At 40.9% G+C, this 16,691-nt stretch overlaps 1 protein-coding gene across 2 annotated transcripts in view; it reads right to left on the bottom strand.

Annotated features, from left to right (window-relative positions):
• Positions 1-16,691, bottom strand: part of CRYBG1 (crystallin beta-gamma domain containing 1) — a 193,423-nt gene that overhangs the window by 40,618 nt on the left and 136,114 nt on the right. For both annotated transcript variants that reach the window (XM_090279715.1, XM_090279716.1), the window contains one exon: positions 4,685-6,249. In XM_090279715.1, the coding sequence (XP_090135841.1) occupies positions 4,685-6,249 (1,565 nt within the window). The remainder of the gene's footprint in view (positions 1-4,684; positions 6,250-16,691) is intronic.

Here is a 16,691-nt window from a genome sequence, read left to right as displayed (position 1 = left end):
TTTTTTAAAAATGAAACTTTTTAAACAATCCTAAATACACTTTTAACTATTTTTTAATTGATGTTTTGCTTCCATATGAGCGATGAGAAAATTATATAACTAAGAAAGTCTAGAGGTGGGAAGTTAACAAATGTATTGAGTACCTAGTATATTTACACAGTGCTTGACACTAGAGTTAGAAAATGTCTTAGGGCCTGAAGAACATTAGAACAAATTTAAATATTTAATGTGCTTCTATATTTGAAATCTGTAAATGATTTCTCTAATTTTTATTTTACCATAACTTTTTTTACATTATCTCAAAAAACTAGATTATAAAACATATTTATCTGTTATTTACCTCTGTGGATATTTTATTGCCTTCATCCTTCCCCCATAAAAATTTTCTAATTATATAAATACACTCACTACAGAAAATTTGGAAAATATGAAAATAAAAAAAATCACTCATGATCCTACCACTCAGATATAATATCTCTGTTAACATTTTAGTATATGTATAGTCTTTTTATATACAGTTAAATGTTTTCAACAGAATTAAGATTATTCTGTTCATAGAATTTGGTATCTTGCCTTTAAAAAGATTACTTAACCTTATATTTAACATTTTAAACATGTTTCAAGTTACCAAAAATTTTGTTTGAAAAGTTTTTTTTAATGATTTTATTTATTTTTTACTTTTACTGAGAGGGGAAGGGAGGGAGAAAAAGAGATAGAGAAACATCAATGTGCAAGAGAAACATCGATTGGCTGCCTTTTGCATGACCCAGCCTGCAACCCAGGCATGTGCCCTGGTGGGGAATCAAACCAGCAACCTTTTGGTTCACAGGCCAGGCTCAATCCACTGAGCCATACCAGTCAGGGTTGAAAGGTTTTCTTAATGTCTGCATAAGAGTCCATCATATGAATGTATCATAATTATCAATTACTCAATTGTTGGTTTTGTCACTATTCCTTGGGCAGAGAGTCTCCCCTCTCACTCTCGTCTCTTTGGTATAATTACCCCCAATGGTAATCATATGTCTTTGAATGTACACATTTTTTCTTTCTGAGAAACAAAACCTTCTCTGTTTGACACTAGTGGGCTCTGATCCTGGTTCTTACACTAATTATATGTGTGTACTTGGTCAAGTCACTTTAACTCTCTGAAGTCTACCTTCTCTATCTGTAAACAAAGGCAAACTAGATAGTTTAGAACAGAGTTGGTTCCCCACCCCCTCATCTCCCTCCACCCCACCACAAGTTATGGTGGAAGTAATCCCTTGAATTTTCTTCAAGGGTTGCAGCTGGGAACAGTAGCGGCTGAGGGGTGGGGCTATTGGCTAGCCACTGTCCTTTCAATTAGAATCACTTTTACTTATCTGTTTTATATATTTCTCTTATATAAGTTTTCCTAGAGGAACGGACTCTAAAGCTAAAAACAAACAAAACCAAAAATATCTAAACCATTGGTTCAGTGGTTTATAACATGGAAGAGATAATAACCACTAACATTTACCGATTGCCAAGCACTTGAGAAACACTCCCTATGGTTTGCCTAATGTACAATTTTATACATTCTCTGTTTATGATAAGGAAGTTGAGGCTTAGAGAAGGTAAGTTATTTGCCTGAGGTCACACAGCTAGTGAGGGAAGACAGGGCCATGATTTGAAGCCAGTTGCTCTGGTTTTAGCTGCCATCCACGCTCCTAATCACTCTACTATTCTGCTTCCCCAGAAACCGTTGGACAAGACTCGCCTCAATGACTTTCTCTGGCTCTTTCCAGCTTTATAACTCAAGGAGTCAATGATTTATCATGAGATCTAAAAGATAAAGTAATCACACTTTATGAGGTCACCACGATGATGGAACACAAAATGGATGGAGAAGCACTGCAATCTCACACTGTCTCCCATGTAGACTCACCGCTCTTCAGGAAGGTTGGGCTGAGAAGCCTTTTGGAGGAACGGGCAGTATGAATTTGGGTGGGACATCTTATCCTTCTGGATAAAATGAGAAGACTTGAGAAGTCCTTCCCAAATGCAGCATTAAGAATTTAGATTTTCATTTTTTAAAATTTTATTTAAATACTAAATTTGGTATACTGTCATTCATTTCTCCCAGGCATTGCTTTTCCCAATATCTCCATAAGATATCTAGGCTCCCATATTGTGGGCCTATATATATTCAATTTAAAAGCAAATTAACTTATCAGCACTTCCTAAAAGATAAAATTCTAAAACCAGTGAGATCATTAGAAATAGAAAGCTTACAAATGCTATCAGTTAATGAGCCAATGTTCACATAACAGGGAATATACATTTAAAAAATCCTCACTAATCATCTCTAAGAACAGACAAACATCAAAGTGTATCTTAATGATGTAAGTGGAAAATGCTACAGGTTAGCCAACAAGCTACCTTAAAGACAGAAAGCACATCCGCACATTAAAGATTTATACCAAGGTCAAAATGCATTTACAACCAAACTTTCTGTGCTATTAACTTCTGGCTACCGAGTCACTACAATTAACCTAACTCAAAGTGATTAAAATACTCCTATAATTCATGTTGTAATGCCTGCATTACAATGTGAGAGGAGAAAATAATGGAGTCTAAAAAGCTATGGCTATGACACAAGAGAAAAATTCTCCTTATTTTAAATACACCATTTTAGGAATCTCAACATTCAATATTTGGTAGAGAACTGAAGACATTTTTCTAACAGCTTCAAGAAACATGCTACTGCAGTTATTATTTTTGAGGAAATATACAGTAGTTTTAACTCTAAAACTTCAGATTCAATTTTCTAAAAATAATCTGAGTAACATCTTTGCTGAAAACGCAATTAGGGTAAATTAAAGGGTTTGAAAAATCCCATCAAACAGAAAGGACTAGAAAGAATTATTAATTTTCCATTTCAATAGTTTGCCAATTCACCAAGTGTGAGGCACTGTGGAAAACAAAATTAAATAAGGTGTCTGGTAAAGGAAACATTTTAGGTAGAAAGTAATTAGTACTGAGAAAAAGACATTTGGTTTAGTTCTAGTACAGATACCAGCACATGAAGAGTTTCATTGTAAGATCTGCTTCCCTAGATTGTTTACCTTGCCCTTAACAGTGTAACATTTCTGGTTTTTCCACTGGTGATTCCTATTGGAAGACAGGGGAAGCTGAAGCGTCCTTAACCAAGTACACAGGAACATTTCTCTAAGGCTCACACTTAGGTCTGGATGTTGGCACACTTGCCTTCTACAAATAATGGGCATCATTCACTCAGGTTATTTCTCCAGTGCTGCCCTCTGTATAAATAACTGACTATATCAAAGGTCTCCAGGTTCGAAGCTGGTGAGGTAGCTAAAGTTATTCATTAATCAGACTTTCAAGTGTTTACCAAACAAACCTTCTACTCTAAAGCTTACTTATCCAAGAAGTCAAACATAATGGACCATTCCATTTAAGAATTATAATGTTGTGAAAATACCAGCTCTTTTAATACATGTGTGAATGCAGGAAAAACTTAAGTTGTTTAGATACTTGTTTTTCACATGTGCTGACTGGGAGACACAGGGCTGAGAGTGTGGGAAGGGGGAGGAGCTTAAGAGTTTTTTAAGACTCTCCCTATCCTGTCCTCCCACACCACTCACATCATCATCAAAGCCCAAGTCCTCCAACAGTGAATGATTTTGTCTTCTTTCTGCACATCCCCAACCTTTATGGATGGTAACATCCATTGGGAGTTTCATCAGATATATCACTTCATGTTGTTCATTTGATTTGTCAGCATCTGTGTTACAGACTGGGCCATAAAATTTTCAAGGATAAAATAGTGACTCACAGCTGTGATTCCTCCCACCCCCCCAACCCCCACCCCAGTTCATAGCACAGTACCAGGCACAGAAGGTACTCAGTAAATATTTGAAAAAAATCAATCAATTTAACAGCAAGTAGTCAGTCTGTTGTTGAGTTTGATTCTTCTAAGGTGTCTTTTCATTTAGCAAATAGCCTCCTAGTAAGAACACTGACCTTTCTTCATTTCTTCTTTCGACATCTTTTTTGTTGTTTTGTCTTTTCCTTTTTTATTTTTTTCTATTTTGACCCTCATTTCAATGACTGAAAATTATTTTTCACCTTGGAGGCAAAAATATTATAAGAATCTCTAATATTAAAAAGGGGAAGAAGCAACCAAGACACTTGTGTAAGAGTTTGTTTTTTATGCTTAGGCAAATAATGCACTAAGTTCCATAAACGGTTCTGTGAATACTCTTAAACTCACACATGTCAAAGCTACTGGGACATATTGAACATATTAGTGTGTGCTCCATGTTTTCAAATTCACTGCATATGTGTTTTAAGAACGTTCTATCCAAGATTGCTGGTATACATTTTGAGTAAAGAATAGAAGTACCTTATGTCAAGCCATATAGTCTTCTATTGCTTATGTAAACACTGAACCTCAGGAGAGATCTTTTTTTACATTCATTTAATTAACTCTTATATTAAAACCGGAATTAAGAACCAACTATGCCCCTGAATGTGTCATTTTCTCAAACCTTAACTATGTTAACTAGCCCTTCACTATCTTGATTTCAACACAAAGGAAAAAAACTCAGTGCTCAGTTTTTCCACAAACATAAAGACCCTTAGCTTCTCAGACATGCCGCCCAGCACGTGATCGACCCTGACCAAATCCGCAGTTACTTACAGCGTCACTTTAGTGGTCACTGTCGACCTGTCCGCCCCGAAATGGTTCCTGGGCTTCAAGCCGTCGGCGTCGGGAACTCCAGGCCATCTGCCCAGCTCTTTGCTTCGACTTCCTTCCCCGCGGCTGTCGAAGTGGTTGGGGAGCGCTCCCCTCTTGTGCTCCGGCAGCAGAGAGCTGCTCTTGACCGTGAGCTCGCGGGGAACAACCCGGGGAGTCTCCTCCCCGTTCTGTCCCACCGCAGCCTTGGCCGCAGGGCTGGAGTCCGGCGCGGGCGACCTCTTGGGCGGGGACCCCTTGGCAGGAGCCCTTGGGCTGCTAGCTGGCGGAATGGGCACAGCTTCGGAGACGCGGCTCTTGCTCCTCCTTTTGGTGGGGGACGTGGCCTGCAGGGGCTGTTTGCTCCGGTCCGACTCCCCTCGGGGCTGCCCTTTGGAGCCCGGGTTGGTCTTAGACTCCGGGCTTGAAGCAGAGGCAACGCCCCCGTCCGCCGCAGCACGCGGGGATTTCACTTTCTTTTCCGCGGAGACGTTTTCGGTGGCCGTGTTTGGCGCCACCTCGTAGTCGAACTCCGCGTCATCCCTCGCCGCGCTGTCGGGCAGTGCTGCGTCTGAGCCGGGGGAGTCGGTGGATTTCTGCGACTTCCTTCGCCTCCCCGATCTGCGGCCACTCGCCCTCTTATCCATATCGTCCTGATCGCTGCAGTCTTCTGCCTCCGGAGTAAGGACGACCGGCTCGTCCACCTGCGCCACCTCAGTCTTACTCAAGAAGATGTCCAAAGTTAACACTTTGGAGGGATGGGCGCGCTCGCCGGGCCCGCACTCTCGTCCTCCGAGCCCGGCTTTGTTGTTTGCCTGTGAGGAGCCGGCCCAGTTCTCGGAGTCCTCGGCAGGAGGGTCACCTGGAGGAGCGGATGCGTCCTCCGGGGACTGGATGCGCGCGTCCTGGGGGCCCAGAGAGCCTCCTTTGGCACCTCTCGTGGGTCGCTCCCCAGTGGGAGACCCCGGCACACTCCGAGCACCCTGGGCTGTCTCCTGTTCCCGAGCGGCGCCGGAGGAGGTGTCCGCCCCTGGACTGCGGGCTAGCGTCTCTGCGTTCTCCTGCCTGGGGCAACTCTCCAGTGAGGCATGCCGCTGCTTGGCAGTGGCAACGGCTTCTGGGAAGGGCTCTCCATCTGAGTTCAGAGGTTCTAGTGGGGGTGAATCACTTTCATGGCACAGTTGCACAGCCGCTGCTGCACGGCTACTCGAGCAAAGTGACGGCAGCTCAGCGTCAGGGGTGGCTACTTGGGCACAGGTATTAGAGGGCTCGCCCTCTGGCTCCTGGGGCAGGCCCTCCACGCACTTGTCGATTTGCTTTGGTTGGCTGCCCTGAGATTTCCTCTTCTCATCTTCTCTTTCAGGAAGTTGGGAAGAGGTGACATCTTTGGTAGAGGCAGATTTGGCATTTGAGCTGGTGGCACTTTCTAACCCGTTTCTGGTGTTCTTTCTCCTTCCTGCCGTGAACAGATTGCCAAGTTTCCCCAAAACTGGCTTCCTTTTGTTCTCTTCGGGTGTTTGTGCTCTGGACTGAAAAATAAAACAGAATTGGAGAGAGAAAATATGAAAATCTCGGTTTTTTTCCTCTTTAGTAGTAAGTACATTATGGAACTACAAGCCAAAATGATAATAGACCAGGGTTTCTAATTGAAAATGAAAACCGAATTATTGCTACATTCATCCCAACATAAACTGATTTTACTTAAACAAAATTTTTAACATCATCTGTTTGGTGCTACTTAGAATAACACCTACTTTAACTATTCTTGTGTTTCAAAGGAAGATTCGAAGGTCCAAATAATCACATCTACAAAGTAAAATATTCCCAGGTAGAATTCTCCAGCTTTTGCTTTTCACCTCCTTCCTGAATAAAGATGCAATTTCAAAACAGCCAAGCTTGACTATAGGGCAGCAGTAAACAGACACACACACACACACACACACACACACACACACACACACACACAGATATCTTAAGGCAGAATTTTTCCTGAAACACTGGCCTTTTTTTTTTTCCAGGTAAGGAAGACGAGGAAAAACAGTACTGTCACTCTTCTCCTTTAGAACTCCAAGAAGTCACATGGGTTCTACATAATTGCCAATGAAAAAAGAAAACCGGGATTCGAGCACCTGAGCCCGCCTTTGGCCAAACCAGCAGTTCACGGCGGGCCGGGCCTGCGCTCTTCCAATGGGAGAAGCGCGCGGGCACTCAAACGCCACTGTTGCCCCGGTGTAACCGATCCGACGACTTAGGAGTTCACCCTATAGGCTTTTTCCCGCGAGAAGTTCCCAGGAATGTGGATACGGGGAGTACACGGGGAAAGGAGGACAAATGTCCACGGCAACAGCCTTTGTACCCCCTCCGCTCGGGCCTGGGAGGCGCGGGTGGACAGAAGCGCGCGGGGCGCTGCCCATGCAGACCTCAGCCCGCTGGGTACCCGGCGCGCACAAGCGGGAGCCCCAGGACTCGACCCACCATGGGAGGGGGCCTCTGCTGCCAGCGACAATCCGCACGGGTCCCCGGAAGAGGAAAAACCTGTTCTTACACAGCCTAGAGCAAAACGGCCAGCACCTGGTGCGGCGCGGGAAACCTGGCACGCTCTCTGACCAGATCGATAAAGACTAACCAACCAATGGGCGCCGAGGCGGGCCGGGGTTTGCCCTGCATTGGGAGTGGGTGGGTGAGTGGCCCGGGCGGACAGGAAGGGGATGGAGCGTCTGAGTGAGAAAGATTAGCCCAGCCCTGGGTCCTAGCGGAGGGAAGCGTATTCCCGGTAAGGGCCGCACTGAAACCAAGACCACGCGTGTGGCTCCAGTAACTTAAAAATTACCTCTTCTACTTCAAACCCAGGAACTAACTTGAGCCCCGCCTTTTCTGGAAGGTGAACATTCGGGGCAGTTTTTACAATATTGACTGTTTACAGGAAGATTCCTGAATCACTCCTTAAAGCAACCCCATTTCGTTTCAGTTATATGCAGCTAGCGGACATTGGACATGGTGGGAAATAGGAAAGACTAAGATAAAGCATAGAATTAACAAACATTCATTGAGACGGTCTTGGCACTGCAACGTCATGAATTCCTGCGACAGCCTGATGAGATGCTGTTAGCCCACAGTAGAAATGAGGAAAGCGAAGCTTGGTTAGGGAACAGACTTAAAGTGTGTTGGGGTTAGGGGCAGAGGTGGGGGCAAATCAAGTCAGGATCCAAGTCCAAATCCTCAGCTTCCAGCCCTGCTCCTTCCACTCCACCACAGGGACACTTTTCAGAGGATGTGGAGGTATAGTATCAGAGAAGGAAAACTCTGATTCCAAAAAAACCTCCGCTGCCTTGCGGCATACCTCTTCAGGGGAAAGGCTAAGGGAGTAAACCCCGACAGAAAATCCGGAGCCGGAGTCCCTAAGGCGGTTTGACGTTGTAGTCAACACCGGCAACTCCTGCGGCGCACCTGAAGCCAAGCTGTATTGACTCCTCTTTCCCTTGGACCCTTCAGCTGCGAAGAGAGGGGGGGTCTGCTGCATGGGCAACAGCAGACCCTCCATATCACCCTGCCCAGGCTCTGTAGCTTCAGCTTCGCTGGAGAGGACACTCCAGCGTCATCGCAAGATGTCGATTCAACACGGGAGGAGACAGATACCGTGTCACTCCCGAGTCGGACTGCACAGCCATTCTCGGCGGTGCAGATAGACTCTTAAGAAGCTACACCATCGTCTCTCGAGACGGACGGCTGCCGACGACGACGGAGGTATAGTGGGCACCTCTGAGAAAGATTGCAGGCCGCACACACCAAGAACAGGCTCCTGAGGAAGTGCTCACCAACCAGATTCACTGACAAACTCCATTCTGTTTTGAGAAGCACCTGGTGGGTGCTTTGGAACTAGACAGCTGCTGCATGAGGAAACGGACCAATGTTCAGTCACTGGGAGGTTGCATGATTGAAATGATGTGCTTCTAAAATCTAACCAGATTTTGATTAATAATTCAATCCTTCAATGGTTATGTAACTAATACATGAAGAATTCACTGTGTTATTAAAATACATTAACATATTTCAACTTCCTAAGAAATGTTTTTGGATTCTATAGGCCAAAGGTATTATATGATTTTTAAACATAACACTATAATTTATGCCTACAGAGCATTCATTCACTATATACTTGCTAAGTGATTTATATGGATTCTCATCCAATCCTCCTAACAGCCCTTAAAGTAGGCAGTCTTTTTTTTTTTTTATGCTAATTTGCCAAGATTATTTATCCCTGCCCAAGGTCCCACAACCAGTTGTCTTTCTAACTCTGGAGATGGAGTTCTTTGTCACTGCTGCCTGAACAGGTTTTCAAACATATCCTGAAGCAGCCATGAAAATTGGTTTGAGTCCATTGGCTCCAATTCAAAAGAAAACAACTAAGTGTGTGTGTGGATCTATCCTGCCAATGAGGCTGCAATCCATTTTCCCCATACAATTGAAAGATGCCTGACCAGCAGTCCTCTCTGCTCAGTACAGACATTTTTTTTTTATTTCATCTTTGGCTATCACTGCATTTTACAAAACCAGTTGCTCTTCAGAACTCAGCCTTAATGATGGGGGACTCAAATGTTAGAAAATTTTAGTTTCAGATAACAGCTAATAAGGTTAGTAATCAATGTATTGTTTCAGGAAATGGAGGTATGAACCACCTTGACTCCAGGAAACCATAAGCTATTCCACCTTTGGGCCTCAGGAGGACTGCAAGAAATCAAGGTGGTATCTGAGCCTTTGTACTCCAGGGTGAGGCAACCACCACCCAGGACACAAAGACCACCACCCAGGACACAAGGACCACTGCCCAGGACACAAATGAAAGAATGCTGCAGCTTTTATCTGATTAACTTTTTCCCTGAATTCCAAACCCCTGACCTGCACTTTTCTTCTCCTTATAAAAAGGGTCCTTTTATAATGGCATTTAAGATCACTGACCATTTGAATAAAGCACCCATAAAGATTTAATCCCTGTCTCTGCTTATTGGGTCTGGTAGATGAGAGGCAGCATGAACACTGGCTTCTCTGGTTTCATTATCAACTACTTGACTCCTCTCCATACCCACCCACCACCCTTGCCCCCGACCCTAGGGCCAAAGGACAGCCAATTTATCACCTGCCAAAGATGTTCTATCTATTGAACTTACTAGAATTGCAGAATTTTGTTTGTTTATACATGAATGTTCAGAGTAGCTCCATTCATAAGTCAATATATGTCCATCAACTGGTAAATGGATAAATTGTGGTACATCCATACAACAGAATACTACTGAGCAATAAAAAGAACAGAACTTCTAAAACATGTAACAACATGGCAAATCTCAAAAGGGTTATACTGTACTAGGCAAAAGAAGCCAGACTCAAAGGTGACATAGTGTATGGTTCCATTTATATGATGTTCTAGACAATGCAAATCTAATCTGTAATCATGGAAAGTAGATCAGTGCTTGCCTGAGGGCAGGGTGGGGGTAGAGGTATGACTGGAAAGACACACAAAGGAATTCTGGGGAGTGATGGCGAAGTTCTATATCTTGATTGTGGTGATGGTTACACACGTGTACATATCTTTACAAACTCAAACTGTTCACTTAAAATGGGTACAATTTTTATATATAAGTTATATCTTAATAAAGTTGATTTGAAAACAAAACATTTCCCTGGGAAATAAAGAGCAGAAACACATTAGAGCTGGCTAAGGTGCACATTTTATAGTTCTAGTCAATGACCCAAGTCATTTCAAAGGCTAGGTTCTCGCTCACAGGGGATGCAGTCTTCCCCCAAAGGGCTGGTTCCCTGGGCTCTCCAGCAGCAATCTATGCAGGATCCTCTGAGCAGTGTTCAGCCAAGAACTGTTTCTTTCCAGTACTCAATGAAGAAGAATGAGAGAACAAAATACTGAATGGCCTGTGCGTTGTCCAGAAAGTGGCAGTAGGTCCCTCCTCAAGTAGGAGCCTTTGCACTTGGAGTCTAAAACCCAGGATAGGAGTCCACGGACTCAACCCCTTCTCCCTCAGCCTTGATGATAAACTGTTAGGAAGGGGAGTATTTTCCAAAGAGGCTATGAGGGTCCATCAGTCTTCTTCCTGCTCCACCCAGTCTCCTTCCTAGGCTCTCCTCTGGGGATGGGCAGGGTCCTGAGGGTTCTCAGACTATAGCAGAATCAGGCAATCCCAGGACTTTCTCTGTAGTTATCTTTTTACCATGTACTTTCTGCCCACCTTACTTAAGGCAGTTTGCCCTCCTCCCCCATGACCCACTGGGATGAGTGCAGTCCACAACAGGACTGTTTTGGGAATGGTCTATGGGTTGTGTGTGGGGATCTGTTTTAGAGCACACTTACTGACTTATATTAAGTGTGGCTCATTATAGGACACATGTAAGCATGTCTGTCAAGACCATATTCCAGGCAGGGTGGAGAGGCCCAGGCACCACTGGCTGCAGTGCTGTTCTACAATTCTCAGCCTTCTTAGTGTGGCAACACCTGTTATCAGTAGCTGCCACTAGTATTGTTATAAACACTTGTATAATTTCAGAGATCTCTGCTATTTCCTCAACCATTGGGGAGCAAAAAATCAGGAAATACAAGATAAATTGTTAACGTACTACCAAATTGTCAATATACCAAAATGTCTAGACATACAGGCAATATAGTGTGTTTACTGCATACCCACCCCCACCCCAAATTAAGTATTGGAGTCATTGCTTTAAATTTTGAAGTACTTCACATAAAATCATGTCTGAAGGTGGAAGGAAAAAATGTTGAGCATATTATTTGAAAATGTAAGTAACATATTGTTTAAAAATAAGTCATTCATATGTTTCCCACCTTTTCATTGCCCAGTGGAATATAAGTCCCTTAAGAGCAGGAAAAATGTCCTGTCTGCATTCCCAACGCCTAGCTCAGGGACTTAGAGCCAGACATAAAGTATTTGCTGTTACTAAAGAATTAGTAACATCCATCCTCTCTTCCAAAAGGGAGTTACCAACACCCTTGGAGATGACTATAAACATAGTTAGGTCTCAACAAAACAAAAAGAGAATGGAAATCTTTTCTGCATGAGACTTGGTGTGCTCAAGAATTTGCAGCTCTGTTTTGCCTGAGTGAATATTCTGCATGGTGATACAGCTGCTGGCACACAAATTTTACGTCTTCAAGTTTACTGCTGTTTCCCAAGCTAAATCTGACTTGAGAAAGCGGATCAAGATATTTCTACATGCACTGATCTGCACATCCTGCTAAAATGTGGTCATTGATGTATTGTACAAAAGTAACTCTTTCTTAAAAAAAAAAAAAGAAAAAAAAAGTGATTCCCTGAGTGTTCACATTGTTGATTTCTGAAAGATCTTAGCTTCTTAACTTCAGCCATGATGAAGAATGAATGAATCCAATGGATGGTATTACAAATGATATGATGAGCCATGTTACCTTTTTTACTTCAGGTTCACAGCATATGTGTATATGTGCTTGCATTAGTGAGGATATTATTTTTTCTGCATAGATTTCTGAAAAATGGCTTCAGCTGTATGGCTTCAAAAATATAAGGATTTAAGCTACTTCATTCACCCTTCAACTTTTTAAGATTTTATTTATTTATTTTTAGAGAGAGGGGAAGCAAGGGAGAAAGAGAGAGAGAGAGAAACATGGTTGTGTGGGAGAAACATTGATTGGCTGCCTCCCACGGCCCCAACCTGGGACCTGGCTTGCAACCCAGGCGTGTGTCCTGATCTGGAATCTAACCAGCAACCTTTTGCTTTTGTGGGAGGACACCCAACCTGCTGAGCCACACTGGTTAGGGCCATCCTTCAACTTTTAAATGTAAAATTATGAGTTAGAAGTTCTGTTCAATAAAAGCAAAAGATACTTTTGACAAAGAACAAATAAATAAGTGGCAACTGAAGAACAAAGACAGGGTGTACGTAAGGGGGAAGGAGAGAAAAATGTGAAATAGTCAAAGCTGGAGAGAAAATTGTGTGTAAAGTTAGGTTGCAAGAAAGATAAACAAAAAGCAAGAAAGACTTTCACAAGAAGGCATCATTCTTTTCTTATGATTTCCAGGATATGCATGCTGAAGACTTTTAGAATAAAAATTAAAATTATATTTTCCATGGTAAGTGTACAGGAGAATGTCATCTCAGACTCAGAAACCCCAGACAGATGAAGTTAAATTTAGTGGAGCATCCGGATGAATCCCTGATACCACAGACTTAGGCATTTAAAATTATCTACTCTCCTTCCCATCTCTCCATTTTGTGTTTTTCTTTTAGGTATTGCTTGTGTTAATATATATGCCCTGCTCTAAAAACATACATCACATGCATACGTAAAATGCAAAAGAAGAAAGTTCACATAAATATACCTTGACCTATTAAACACTAAAACTTTTTGTTTTAACTTTTTAAACAAATATTTTCCTCTTATATGTTACACAGTTCCCTCTCTTAGAGTATACTAAGTATAATTTAGCTACTTATTAATGATTTTGGAGACAGAACTATGGACCTCTGTTGTTCCATTTGTGCTATAATAGTGATTTCTTCTAGGGCTGTTACAATGAGTGAAGACTAAGGCTTGCACTATAAGACACACAGACTATAACACTATTTAGTAGTAAGAAGACCTCTTATGCAAAGAAATGTGAAATTACTGCATGGTTCTTTGAAATAATAGACAAGATTGACAAACCTTTAAGAAGACTCATCAAGAAAAAAAGAGGACCCAAATAAAAAAATCAGAAATAAAAGAGAAGTAACAACTGACACCAAAGAAATACAAAGGATTGTAAGAAAATATTTTGAACAACTATATGTCAACAAATTGGACAATCTGGATAAAATGGATAAATTCCTTGAAACATACAATCTTTCAAAACTTAATCAGGAAGAATCAGGTAATTTGAATAGATTACAACTAATGAAATTGAAGCAGTAGTCAAAAAACTCCAAACAAAAAAAGTCCTGGACTAGATGGCCTCACAAGTGAATTTTACCAAACATTCAAAGAGAACCGACACTTATCCTTCTCAAATTTTTCCAAAAAATTCAAGAAGAGGAAAAACTTCGAAGATCTTTTTATGAGGCCAGCATTATCCTTATTCCAAAACCAGTTAAAGACACTGCAAAGATTGGAGGCCAATATCCCTGATGAATGTAGATGCTAAAATCTTCAACAAAATGTTAGCAAACTGGATCCAGAGAATCCACAAATAAGATCATACACCATGATCAAGTGGGATTTATTCCAGGGATGCAAGGTTGGTACAATATTTGCGAATCAATAGACATGATACACCATGTAAACAAAATGAAGGATGAAAGTCACATGATCATATCAATAGATTCAGAAAAGGCATTTGATAAAATCCAGCATCCATTTATAATAAAAACTCTCAGCAAAGTGGGAATAGAGGAAATATACCTCAATATAATAAATGAAAAATTTCCAGGCAACATCATACTCAATGGCAAAAACTAAAAGCATTTCCCTTATGATCAGAAACAAGACAGGGATATCTGTTTTCACCAGTCTTATTCATAGTAGTACTGACAGTTCCAGTGACAGCAATTAGGCAAGAAAAATAAATAAAAAGCATACAAATTGCAAAGGAAGAAGTAAAACTGTTATTATTTGCAAATGACATGATACTGTATATAGAAAACCCTAAAAACTCCACCAAAAAATTACTAGTACTATAAATGAATTCACTAAAGCAGCAGGATTCAGAAATCAGTGGCATTTTTATACAACAGTAATGAACTATCAGAAAGAGAACTAATAAAACAATCTCATTTATAATTGCATTAAAAGAAAAGGTATCTAGGAATAAATTCAACCAAGAGGTAAAAGACTGGTACTCAGAAAATTAGAAGGTAATGAAGAAAGAAATTAAGGAAGATAACACAGAAGTAGAAGAATATATGGTGTTCAAGGATAGGAAGAACTAACATCATTAAAATGTCCATACTACCCAAAGCAATCTACAGAGTCAACACAATTCCCATTAAAATACCAATGGTATATTTCACAGAACTAGAACAAATATTATAAAAATGTATATGGAACCACAAAATATTCTGAATAGCCTCAGCAATCTTGAGAAAAAAGATCGAAGTTGGAGGTATCATGCTACTTGGTATCAAACTATACTACAAGTCCTTAGTAATAAAAACAGCATGATATTGGCCTAAAAACAGACATACACTGTATAGATCAGTGGAACGAAAGAGAGAGACAGAAATAAACCCATGCCTTTATGGTCAGTTAATATTTGACAAAGGAGACAAGAACATACAATAGGTTAATGACAGTGTATACAATAAGTGGTTTTGGGAAAATTGGACAGATATGTGCAAAAAAACGAAACTAGACCACCCCCTTACACCATACACAAAAATAAACTCAAAATAAAGACTTAACTGTCAGACTTGAAACCATAAAAATCCTAGAATAAAACAAAGGCAGTAAAATGTTGAACATTTCTCATAGCAATATTTTTTCTGATATACCTTGTCAGACAAGGGAAACAAAGGAACAAATAAACAAATGGGACTGTATCAAACTAAAGTGTTTTTTCACAGCAAAGGAAACCATCAACAAAATGAGAAGACAATCCACTGAATAAGAGAATATACTTGCCAGTGATACATCTGATAAGGGGTTACTATCCAAAATTTATAAAAAATGTATAAAACTCAAAACCCAAGAATCAAACAATTCAACTTAAAAATGGGCAAAGGACCAGAATAGACACTTCTCCACAGAGGACATAAAAATGGCCAATATGCATATGAAAAGATTCTCAGTGTCAGAGAAATACAAAATAAAGCCACAATGAGATATCATCTCACGCCTGTCAAAATGGCTACCATCAATAAATCCACAAATGACAAGTGTAAGTGAGGATATGAAGAAGAGAGAACCCTTGTGCACTGTTGGTGGGAATGCAGATTGGTGCAGCCACTATGGAGAACAGTATGGAGTTTCCTCAAAATATTAAAAACTGAATTGCCTTGTAACCCAGCGATTCCACTTCTGGGGATTTATCCAAAGAAACCCAGGGCACTGATTCAAAAGAATATATGAACTCCTATGTTCATTGTAGCATTATTTACAATAGCCAAGATTTGAAAGCAGCCCAAGTGCTTATCAGTAGATGAGTGGATAAAAAGGCTGTGGTACATTTACACAATGGAATACTACTCAGCTGTAAAAAAGAAGACAATCTTACCTTTTGTAACAACTAGTATAAACCTAGAGGGTCTTGTGCTAAGTGAAATAAATCAGTCAGAAAAAGACAGATAGCATATGATTTCACTCATATGTGGAATTTAATAAACAAAATAAATTAACAAACAAAATAGAAACAGATGCATAGATCTCAGAGATGAGGGGGTTTGTGAAGCCGGGTGAAGAAGGTAAGCGATTAAGAAAAAAAAACTCATGGACACAGACAACAGTGTGGTGATCATTGGAGGGACAGTGGGGTGGGGGCAGGTGGAAGAGGGTAAACAGGGGATAAATGGTGACAGAAGGAGACTAGACATTGGATGGTGGATATACAGTACCTTGTGCAAATGATGTGTTGCAGAACTGTACACTTGAAACCTGTATAATTTTATTGAGCAATGTAACCCCAATATATTCAATAAAAAAGTATGGTGGAAATAGTGGATTTATTTCAAGAAAATAGAACAATCTTTATCTTTGCAATTAATAGATTTCCTCAAAACATCTCAGTTCTCTGTAATTTCTAGTGAGAGATGTTAACTTCCTTGCAATATTTTTCAAAGAAGCAGAATGCATGCTTTCCTGAACAGAACACAGGAATACTACTAAATATGGCTCAAAACATTTATCCTCTCAAAAATTCTTCCTCTGTCATATGGTACTGAGAAATTTACATGAAATGATATGTGTAGTCATGCTTTGAAAATTACAAAGTGCCCTAAGATGGGG

Source organism: Furipterus horrens, unplaced genomic scaffold, assembly GCF_987537825.1.
Source record: "Furipterus horrens unplaced genomic scaffold, mFurHor1.1.pri manual_scaffold_6, whole genome shotgun sequence".
NCBI lineage: Eukaryota > Metazoa > Chordata > Mammalia > Chiroptera > Furipteridae > Furipterus > Furipterus horrens.
This window is presented reverse-complemented; position numbering and strand designations above follow the sequence as displayed.